At 29.8% G+C, this 11,261-nt stretch overlaps 2 protein-coding genes across 4 annotated transcripts; one reads left to right on the top strand and one right to left on the bottom strand.

The window, feature by feature from the left end:
• Positions 1-26: 26 nt before the first annotated feature.
• On the top strand, positions 27-3,841 carry LOC132942187 (nuclear pore glycoprotein p62-like). The gene is made up of 6 exons (XM_061010505.1): positions 27-552; positions 1,979-2,753; positions 2,815-2,977; positions 3,045-3,220; positions 3,292-3,403; positions 3,497-3,841. Exons 1-6 carry the CDS (start codon positions 462-464, stop codon positions 3,656-3,658), a joined length of 1,479 nt encoding a protein of 492 aa, XP_060866488.1. The 5' UTR covers positions 27-461; the 3' UTR covers positions 3,659-3,841.
• Positions 3,842-3,963: 122 nt separating this feature from the next.
• On the bottom strand, positions 3,964-9,182 carry LOC132942189 (uncharacterized). 3 transcript variants are annotated; one of them, XM_061010507.1, is made up of 7 exons: positions 8,824-9,182; positions 8,578-8,736; positions 8,406-8,519; positions 8,133-8,348; positions 7,954-8,070; positions 7,561-7,897; positions 3,964-6,730 (listed from the first exon to the last, which is right to left on the bottom strand). In XM_061010507.1, exons 1-7 carry the CDS (start codon positions 8,973-8,975, stop codon positions 6,665-6,667), a joined length of 1,161 nt encoding a protein of 386 aa, XP_060866490.1. In that variant the 5' UTR covers positions 8,976-9,182; the 3' UTR covers positions 3,964-6,664. The 3 variants fall into 3 exon arrangements, with proteins under 3 accessions (XP_060866490.1, XP_060866491.1, XP_060866492.1); XM_061010508.1 differs by having other exon boundaries at positions 8,406-8,516; XM_061010509.1 differs by lacking the exon at positions 8,406-8,519.
• Positions 9,183-11,261: the final 2,079 nt, after the last annotated feature.

Raw genomic sequence — 11,261 nt, 5'->3', positions numbered from 1 at the left:
CCAACGTATTTTTCATTCGATTATTTCAACTGATTTCGATTTTTGATACCGAAAGATACCTATCGAGACATCGAGTTTCGGCTATCACCAAAAGAAACATGAGAAGATGACGTAGTAGTTTGTGCTTGAGAATTTTCCCAACAATCGAAATAATCGATTAAATTAAACAATCGTGTATTACGAGCATTTCTCTTGATTAATGATTATGCCCATCACCAGGCGGCAGACGTCGCTATTCGAATCCAGCGTTCACTGCATCGTATATTAAATATAATACAGGCGATTTTAAGATTCCCTGGATTGCCGCGGTTTTTGCTGTCATTGGTGATTTGTGAATTTCTGGGAGTTGTATAAACTCAAAATAATTAACTATAACTACCTAGGTATACACTTAATATAACATAGTATAAATTGTATTAATTAATAACAACAGTCAACAATAAACAAAGTAAAAAGTATCCATGTCCAACATGAGTTTCAATTTCGGGACACCCAAAACCACAAATCAGCCTTCAGTGTTTACAATGACTACACCAGCGGCCAATACTTCGTGTAAGTTGATAGTTGATTATTATTTATTAATTAGATTAGACTCTGTGGCGATTAGTGAAGTTTGTAACTCGAACTTCGTAAGTTGTAACAACTTTGCAAGGTATGTAGTTATTAAAATTATATTTGTGTTCACTCCTCTCCAGATAATTGTGCATAATTTTCGGAAATCTAAGTCAATCGCCACCTGACAGTTTAACTTTTGAACTAGTTAGTTTTAGTAATGGCTGATAATTATTAACCGGGTTGCACTAAACATATTTTAATGAATCAATAGTGAGCTAATTGCCCCTAAAACAATATTTAGTGGCCCACGATTGGTACATTCAATTTTAGTGAACCATCCAATTTAATGAATTGTTTGTGAACCCAGCATGCATATTATAACGTGCATATAATAAAGCTATACTTTTATCAAATTAGTTCACTATGGACACTGTTGAGTACTTATTATAATTGATTATTCCATATATTTTTAATGTAAATTGTAATGAACTCCTATTTATGTTGGTTAGTTTAGTATAATTTAATGATAGTAATTTGCTAAGCCAGCAACTGTTTGGAAAGAATTGCTGGGGCAGCCTTTTCTGGCAAGTGCTCAGCTCAGGCATATCTCATGTTGTGAGTTGACGTCAGTCCAATTCGAATGTTTATACATAGAGAATAGATAGAGCCTTAGTTACAGAACCTTATTTCTAAACCTTAAATTGTAAAAAACCTAATTTTTTTTAGGGCATTTATATCAAAACTATGCATGCTATACCACAAATATTACAATTTACAAATACCAAGTTAGAACTGGTTGTTAGATTACAAGTACACCATAAGTACATTTAAGTTCTGATTTTTGGAATTTTGAATCAAGTTTCAAAAAAGTCTACTGCTTAAAAAAAGTAAATAATAAAATTAATTAATTTATGAATAAAAATTTTTTATTTATGATTTACAGTAAAAAGGTTGGTTTTCATATAAAAAATTTAAGTTTGTATCACTACGGGATATTCTTTGGGTTAAATGCTATAAAAAAAATCTAAATATTTAATTAATATATGGTTCTTAAGTAAGTATACTTAAAAATCAGAATTTTAATAAATTCATTAATACAGAGCCTCTAAGCCACCAATGGCTAATATTCTGTTTACAACGGGAGCTTATTAACTTATGGTTTATGGTTGTGAAACAGGCATTGCTAATTGAGTATAATTTGTTGGTACTAAAATTTCTCCTTTATTTTATGTGTAGTGTACACTATAATATTGTTATTGAAGTTGATTTATTAGCCAAGCTATATGAAATAAATAATTATAAATATTTTGGTATATTGGTAGACAAAATTAAAACTTCAGCATCATATCTTTGTCAGTAACACCTACTTTTCAAGTTTCTATAGATTTTTCATTGAGCATAATTTAACCATTTACTTTTTTAGTGGGATCAACTCAAGCTCCAGCTGGTTTCTTCTTAGGGAGCAATACCCAACCAGCTTCTACTGGTTTTTCATTGGGTGGTACCACACAAGCAGCACCTAGTTTTTCATTAGGTAGTACCACACAAGCATCAACTGGTTTCTCGTTGGGTGTTACAAACCAATCAACTACTGGCTTCTCATTGGGAACAACTCCAGCATCTACTGGATTCTCGTTAGGTACAACTCAAGCATCTAATGTATTTTCATTGGGTACAAATCAAACGTCAACGGCTTTCTCTTTGGGTGCAACTCCAACTGTTTCTACTGGTTTCTCATTAGCTAGTACCACCCAAGCACCTACTGGTTTCTCCCTAGTTACAACTCAAGCATCTGCTGCCTTACCACTGGCTACAACTCAAGTATCAAATGCTTTCTCATTGGGCACAGCTCAAGCATCTACTGCTTTCTCTTTGGGTACAACTCCAGCAGTTTCTACCAGTTTCTCATTAGCTGGTACCACTCAAGCATCTACTGGTTTCTCAATGGGCACAACACAAGCATCTACTGGTTTCTCATTGACCACAACTCAAGCATCTACTGGGTTCTCACTGGCCACAACTAAAGCATCAACAGGTTTCGCTTTAGGTACATCTCCAGCAGTTCCTACTGGTTTCTCGTTAGGCACAACAAGCGCTACTGGATTTTCATTGAGCTCTTCTGGAACAACCACAGCCCAAGCTACTACAATCCAAACTACTGCAGCAATTACTACACAGGCTCCACCTCTTACATCTCAGTATATATAAAATTAAGTATTTCAATTACAATAATAATAACATAAAACATTTCTATAACAGATCAGATAGTCAATCCAGTGCAGTTCAACCGACTAATTTCCAACAGCTTATTGATTTAATTAACAACTGGACCGTCAGTTTAGAAAATCAAGAAAAACAATTTCTTAATCAAGCAAATGAAATAACTGTTTGGGATAATATGTTGACAAATCAATCTACTAAAGTAATTTATATATTAATAAATAATAAATAATTGAAAATATTAATTAATCGTAACATTGAATTTTTAGTTGGTAAAACTGTATGATATTCTGGAGCAAAAAGAAAAAGAACAAGTAGATATTGAAAATGAACTTGACTTCTTGTTATCCCAACAAAAAGAACTTGAAGATTGTTTAGTTCCACTAGAACAAGAATTACAATCTGCTGAAGTATTAAGTAGCTTGAACAATGAAAGAGAACCAATGTACGTTATTAAAAATTATTGGTATTATTATTATTTTTTAGTTATTTTTGACCAAATCATATTTTACATAGATATAAAGCGGCTCAAGAAATCGATAACCAAGTAAAACAAATGTCAGGGGATATAAAAGAAATAGTAAACAATTTAAATAAAGCCAACTCGAAAAAAGATTCTGATGATGATGTTAGTACCTATAATAAAATTGATATTAATATAAATAAAACAATTACATTAAAATATATATTTGTATAATGACTGATTTAACTTTGGTTTCAGTTGGATACTATTTGTCGAATATTGAACTGTCATATGACTGCATTACAGTACATAGAGCACAATGCAGAAAATTTAAGTTCAATGGTATCTGAAGTGAATGAAGAACATTCCCGTTTCTTAACTGCTGCTAATGATAACTCTTTTATATCTTTTAGGAAATAAATAATATTATAAAATTGATATTAATTAATATTAATATTTCAGTAAATTATCTTCATTCTTTATTGTGTGTTATCATTTAACATTATAATATTATGTAAAATATGAAAAGATTTAAAACATGTATTATAAATATTTATGAAATTTATGCTTGTAATAATTAATAAAAAGATAATAATTTTTCAATGAGTACTAAATCATTTGTAATACAAATTAATAAATTAGTTGACAAAATATGAATGCTAATGTAATAACTTAGATTTGACACAATGAAAGATTTTTTTTTTTTTCAAGAAACGTTAAGTACATTTAAAGAAGTATTTAGGTACATGATACAATTATTATTATAGTTAATTGTTATAAATTAATAACCGGCTATAGATAAAATTCTAAAACAAAATCTTTATTTTCATTAGTAATAACAAAGTAAAACACGTATTCATAACCACCATTATAGACTGGTAACGACATGGTAACCAGTCTTGAAAATTAGTGGGAAGTCTTGTAATTTAGAGGGAAGTCTTGAATTTTAGAAGAACATTTTGGAAGTCTGAATTTGAAGGGAAATCTTGGAATTTAGAATGAAATTATTAGAAGTTGGATGGAAGTCTCAATTTAGCGGGAAGTCTTGCAATTTAAACAAAACTGTTGGATGTCTTTAATTTTAGCCAAAATACATGGAATTTGAAGGAAAGTCTTGGAAGTTGGACGGAAGTCTGTAATAAGTTAAAAATATGATTTAAAATGAATATGTGATGAATAGTGGTTAGTTAAAGAATATGAGATGATGAGGTTATATTTTAGAATTATTAATGCATCTACATGAGAATGTAGTTAAATATTATTTTTATGTTATATATCTTTTACTCATTACCTAAATATTATCACTAAATGTGATACTTTATGGAGGGGGTGAGTACAAGAGTTTTTCAATTAGTTTAAATTTAGGTTGAGCAATACGCGAAGTGTTGTATAAATTTGTTTGAAACTTTTCGTAGAACTTGCAATTCAGGATTATCTTGCACGATTTTACTTGATAAATGCTAAATATTAGAAAGGAGAAGCATATTGAAATAATATTTTAATAATCAAAAAGGTATTATAATTAGTTTATTTTTTACTTTTGAAAGAATACAAATATGATATAAAAATGTAAAATTTAGTTGAAAGTGATGGAACGAGTGACTGAGCTCCGTTTGTGTGTTTTATGCGTTTTTATAGATGATGGTGTGGGAAGCCGCCTTTGACCGTGATCGAATTGTAGATTGCGGCATTACTCTTTCATGTGTGTGTGTCGTATGTCATTATAATTTTAGGATAATGTATTCATAATTGAATATACAGCTGATGGTAATAGTACTATTTAGTTAATTTTCTTAAATCTAAATATAATCTAATAAAATAATGGTATATCATAACATTTATATCATTACAATATCATCAAATATAGTTAGTACTTAGTAGTGTATCATAGGCTGACTGACCATCTTCGCTCAGAATCGTTTTTCATGTACAATGATATTATATTGTTGAATTATAATCATGGTAATATAATAAGATAATGACTTAATTTATACTACATGTGTTAAAGAAATAAAAAAATAAATGAAATAAATTAGGAATTATGAACAAAAATACTACACAAACTACACATTAATTTGTAAAAATGAAACAAAACAATGTGCAAGCATAGAACAAGGTACAACCAGCTTAATAAATTATAATATTATTATCTTTATTATCTTAATTCTTAAATCTTAATAGGAAATATTAATATTAAAACATATTATTTTTAATTTTAATAAGCTAAAAAATTTTTTTTAGACTTCATTACTCGTATCTAAAATGAATCATTTTTGCCAGCTTGGTTCTTAAAGATAATTTTCCATTGTATTTTCTTACTTCATGAAAAATCTATATTTTGTAATAGGTATCGGAAAGGAGATAGATTGATTGGTCTCAGTGGCTTTTAAATTGATGAGTTTTATCAAATAAAGAGTGAATATCATAATTCACACAAGTCATATTGTTAAATATTGAAAATTTACTACACACAGGTTAATCTTTACTTTATTTAAATGAAAGATTTAGTCTTTGTTATATTGATTATAGCATAACTTTATTCTCAGTTTCTATGAAAATTGTCTGTACATCAATACTCGGTTTTATTGAAGCACCTGTATCTTTAACGTTTGCTAATCTGCTGCTTTGAGTTATTGCCATTAAATGGGATTTACAAGATATACATTATATTTTTTTACTTGCTTTCTTAGTAACAAATACAACAATATACACACACGTCATATCTTCAATGTAAGGATTCAAGTGGTGTACATTTTCAAAATAATCATGATGGAGGGAGTAAAGCCTTTCAGTTTGTCATGTAAAATTTTAATTTAATTCTTTTTCATTTTCAATATATTTGTTATTACTCACAGATTCTATGTTTGTATTATCTAGGATCAAACAGTTGCCATTCATTGAACCCACTATACTATTGTGCACCAATAATCGCTTGAACGCTGCCTGAAATTGGTGACATGTTGGATTGTCGTTATATCCTCCTTTACTACGTGATGCACTATAAAGTTTCTAAATGATCCTGACTAATCTCGTATGTTAAGAAAATTGTCATATGATTTTTTGAAATTAACAATTTGAATAAGTCAAGAGCATATTTGAAACCTGTTTTATGGCTAGAATCAATAATATTTGTTCTATCTTCAAATTTCAGATCATTTATATATTTTTGAAATTCCTTAGTAAAAAGTTGGTATTTTTCAAAATGATCATTATTAATTGCATTATTGTATGGCTTTTTTGAATGTAACTTTCTACTATTCAAAATATGAAATGCGTTATTGATTATTTTGCTGAATTCTGCAGTTGCTTACACCCTTCAAATTTATCATCAACTGTCTGCATATAAAGCAGTGCATCTCCGACACTATCACTGAATAACTCTGGGCTAATCTGACATTTATTTTTTTCATTGTGAAAAAAATATGTCTATATGTCAATTTTGTGGCTTCTTTCAAACCTTCTCTTCTGAGTTTCAGTTTTGACTTCCGTGATCTGTACCAAAAAAATTTAAAAATGTTTGATTCTGTACTATTAGCAAAAAATATCAATTTTTGACTTAAGAGGACGCTACTCATACATTTGTTGTCTCTGTCTTACACAAGCACGACATAGTAAATTGTCGTTCACTAGATTCAATAGTGTGCTGTTAGTTTTGATACTATAGTGAATTGACCTATTGGCTATTATAAAACTTTTAGGTAAGAACATTACCTATGTTTAAGCGTTGCTGATTTTTCAAAATTTTAATTTTCAAGCAAGATATGGGTATGAGAAATATCAAAAATTAAAAATGCTCATAGCTCGCTTGAAAATTAAAATATCGAATAAAAGCAGTGGTTGGGAGTAGAACGCTACTTTATTAGGAGCGATTAACGTAGTGTCGCTACATTTATATTATGATAATGATCAGTGTATTAGTGGAGTTTTTGTCCTGAGTCCTGTCCGGTGACCAAATGTCAAATCAGTACAAACTACAAACACTAGTTTTCAATAAGAACATTTTTTTAAATATAGCGAAAAAGTAGTGAGCTACTTTTTTTGGGGTAGTAGCAGTAGCATTAGCGGGCTACAAAAAACTAGTAGTGTCCCGAGCACTGAATAAAAGCCAATGCTTAAGCACTGATAATGTTATAATCTAAAAAATGTATGATGGGTTAAATTACTTTAATATCAAAACTAACAGCACACTATTGAAACTAGTGACTGGAAATTTGCTACGCCATACATGTGTAATACAGAAACAACAAATTCATGGGTAGCATCCTCTTTAGACATTTATACCATACACTAAAGAATTATATTTGTTATATATTATAATATACCTCCAAATTTAAAGCAGCATGCTCAGAAATTAGCAATTTATTTTTTAATTCATTTATTATATCCAACAGCGAAGAAACTTTTTTTTTGAGACGTTGGTTTCTTTGACTCAATATTTTATTTTTTCGACGAATATTTTTAACAGTATTTCTTATTAAACAAAGATTATTTTTTCTTCTTTCGGGAGATGAAAAATCTTCATCACGTAAATCTCCTATTCGACTGGAACTCCAAATCCTTCTAGTTTTTTTTGGTGGAGTTATCACTTCTAGATCTACATCTGTGCAGAGATTAAAAAGAGATGGCCGGGAAGTTTCAACAACATTTACCTTTTCATAACTGGAATTTAAATTTTATATTAGATTTTGATAATTAAATAGCTGTTAAAAATAAACCTTTTTGTCCTAGAATTAGATGGTGACACATCAGGAATCATTAAACACGGACTACTTATTGATGCATCATTAGCATAACCTCGAGCATAACTATGTTCCTCCAATAATTTATAATTACTAAAAAGGAAAAATATATTATTAGTAAATTTTTATTATTATAATTTTTTAAGAATCCTAACCTGGTTGGTACTGCAGTTGATTGGAGAATATTACGATTGTCGCTAAATATAAAATCATTAACGCTAAAATGTGCGCTACTAACTTCATCACTTAAATTCCCTATTTGATTGGAACTCCAAATCCTTCTAGTTTTTTTTGGTAGAGTTATCACTTCTAAATCTGTCCAGAGATTAAACAGAGATGGCCGGGAAGTTTCAGCGTTTACATTTTCATAACTGGAATTAAAATTTTATATTAGATATTGGTAATTATATGGCTGTTAAAAACAAAACCTTTTTGTCTTAGAAGTAGATGGTGACCTATCATATACATCAGAAATCATTAAACATGGACTATAAATTGATACATTATCGGCATAACTATGTTCCTCCAATAATTTAAAACTACTAAAAAGTAAAATATATTAGTCAATTTTTAATATTTTAATTTTTTAAGGGTCCTAACCGGGTTGGTACTGCAGTTGATCGGAGAATATTACGATTGTTGCTAAATATAAAATCATTAGCGCTAAAATGTGCGCTACAAACTTTCTTCCAATTTGATATCGATGTTAAATTAAGTGCATTTAGCCACATGGTTCTTTTAGATATATCTTTTGGAAATCTAAAAATAATATATTTTCATTACTTATTAAGTGCAATATAAATATGTAGTTAGGTATAGTATATTATATAATATAGGCATACTAACGAATGAAATGAAACATTATTATTATTATTTCTGGTATTGTAGCACACACAACAAATTTGGACCATTGTTGGTTTTTCAGTAGGCAATATTAATAACAAACCTTCACCAACGTCTAACTTAAAATTGAAAGTTACACTGGTTACCATAGACATATCACATATACAAGTTAGTAGTTACAGCAAATTTCAAAAGTAATTTTCAGTTTCATTCTTCTATTCTTAAATTCTCATTGGTGATATAAAAATTCAAAATAAAATTGATATTATAATTTGTGTTATTATCATTATTTCAATTTTTTTATTTGAACATAACCTAACAAACGTCCTCTTGCTGGAGTGAGTTCTACCATGAACTGATGAACTATAAGATAGTATGGACTATGGACTGGCGAGTGGCGACGGTGTTAATATTTGCGGTGAAGTTATTCAATGGTATTTCTGTAGTAGGAGAAATTTAGCGACTGAAACGCTATCTATTTGAAAGTATTAACACTCTTTCAAATTATATAAATAAATACAACATATTAAAATGGTTTGAAATTGTAAGCCACAGATTCTTGATTTCTTATTAAAACTTTGCTGATCAGCGTATAAAAATAAAAAATATTTTTTAATTAAATAGTTATATACACAATCAAAACATTCACGACTCACTAACCATTCTCTTAAAGTGTTACATCTTACAATAAGTTAAAATTTTACATGCTTGCACAAGAATCAAGTACCCACGGCCACTTTCAAGCGCAAGACGCTCAGACGCCCAGTGTGCACCGGCCAAAACAGCCTGACTGAAAAACTGTCTGGGCGTATAACGGTTAAAATAAAATTTTTATTTTTTTGATTAATAAGGTAACAATCATTTATATATATTGTGTAAAACTGTATAAGTATATTGTATTATTAAGGTATTAGTATTTAGCATGAACTAATACTAATAATAAATAATAAACACAATTTAATATTTATATTATTATTTACGAATTCACGAGGGAATATAAGTAAAAATAATAGATAACAAAGAAGAATACAACCCACTGCACGTCCATTGCGCGGCGCGCGCCCGCCGACCAGCGAACGAACGGAACTTACGGAACACAGTTGAAAAGTTGATACTTGGTAGTTCATGAAAATAACACTACGATCGATTCGGTTGCAAGATTTCCCTCTCTACGGAAACTTCGTTTTAAAACATGACCGCACCACTACCACCCGCCCATCATGTCGCCACAAGTCCATAGTATCTTAGTTCATGGTTCTACCATGTTCTTCATTAAAGACCGCGACCTCTTACGTAGTATGCATTAACCATAGATATATAAAAATACCATACTTGAAAAATTCGTTTTTTGATATATATACCTATATATAAGTATATCTTAAATCGTGGTTGTGGGACAAAAGATAGTGATTCTCGTAATCTCATGATCACGGTCTAAGAAGATGTCTTCTAGATAAGCAATAAGAAAGGATTTTCTGATATTCGCTTTTTAAAGAGGTGGTACAACAGGGATCTTAAGATTCATGGTGGAAATCGAAACTTTTTTTGGTTTATTAATGGTTGCCTTTGGTTGCAGGTTATATATGCAAATTATTTCACAAAGCTAGGTAGGTACAATTACGCCGGTTGTAAAAATAAAATAAAATAACCCCCCAAAATATATTAATATATTATTATTAAATACTCCTAAAAAAATCCGGGATGATCAACTATGACTTCAATACTATTTCACATAAAATAATAATATACAATGTATATTTAAGCCATGTTATTTTAGGTACACTGTATACAAATTTTTTTTCAACTACAAATATAGGCTATATTTTATCACCCACCTCGCTGTGTCCGCAATCTACCACCTACATGATAATATTACACTGTTCGCATAATATGATTTTGCTTCCATACCTATACACGGCGTAACTTACACCCAAAAGGAGTTAATTAATCACTAATAACAATTATCGAATTATTTTCCCGGGCAACGCCGGGTTATTCAGCTAGTTGTTAATAAAATAATTAATAAATCCTATAAACGGTCGTCGGGTCGTCGGGTCATCGTAACTCCTTAATCGTTATCACCATATCTATACATTAATGTTACAAAAATAAAATCGTACATCTTTACATCTATTCTTTCCGGTGACTTCTATTTTTGTGTACCTACCTATACTTTATTGACAACTTCTAATTTCTATATAGTTCTATGTTTAAAAATCGTCAAAACAATTAGGCTTTTGTAAAACAACCATCAATTTATTTTTGTTCAATTAGGTATGTAGGTTTTTTTGTCGAGTGTATCTATATAATATAGTATTCTGTATTTTAAGACAAATTTTGAAAGTATTTCGCCAATCCCTGATTTACACTCTTGTTATTGTTTATATTGTACAATGCATGAGCGGGTCTCACCTATCGATATTTCATGAAAACAATTTTCT

The sequence above is a fragment of the Metopolophium dirhodum genome, chromosome 3 (genome assembly GCF_019925205.1).
Source record: "Metopolophium dirhodum isolate CAU chromosome 3, ASM1992520v1, whole genome shotgun sequence".
Lineage (NCBI taxonomy): Eukaryota > Metazoa > Arthropoda > Insecta > Hemiptera > Aphididae > Metopolophium > Metopolophium dirhodum.
Note: the sequence above shows the minus strand (reverse complement) of the source record. Positions and strands in the feature narration are given on the sequence as shown.

Excerpts from the sequence above, each read along its gene's own strand:
- LOC132942189 (XM_061010507.1), bottom strand. The coding sequence starts at position 8,975 with ATGTCTATGGTAACCAGTGTAACTTTCAATTTTAAGTTAGACGTTGGT. Across the intron at positions 8,737-8,823 it reads AATAATGTTTCATTTCATTC|ATTTCCAAAAGATATATCTA; the intron begins GTTAGTATGCCT and ends TATTATTTTTAG. Across the intron at positions 6,731-7,560 it reads ATGCTGCTTTAAATTTGGAG|ATCACGGAAGTCAAAACTGA; the intron begins GTATATTATAAT and ends TTTTTGGTACAG.
- LOC132942187 (XM_061010505.1), top strand. The coding sequence starts at position 462 with ATGTCCAACATGAGTTTCAATTTCGGGACACCCAAAACCACAAATCAG. Across the intron at positions 3,221-3,291 it reads AACAATGAAAGAGAACCAAT|ATATAAAGCGGCTCAAGAAA; the intron begins GTACGTTATTAA and ends TATTTTACATAG. Across the intron at positions 3,404-3,496 it reads AAAAAGATTCTGATGATGAT|TTGGATACTATTTGTCGAAT; the intron begins GTTAGTACCTAT and ends CTTTGGTTTCAG.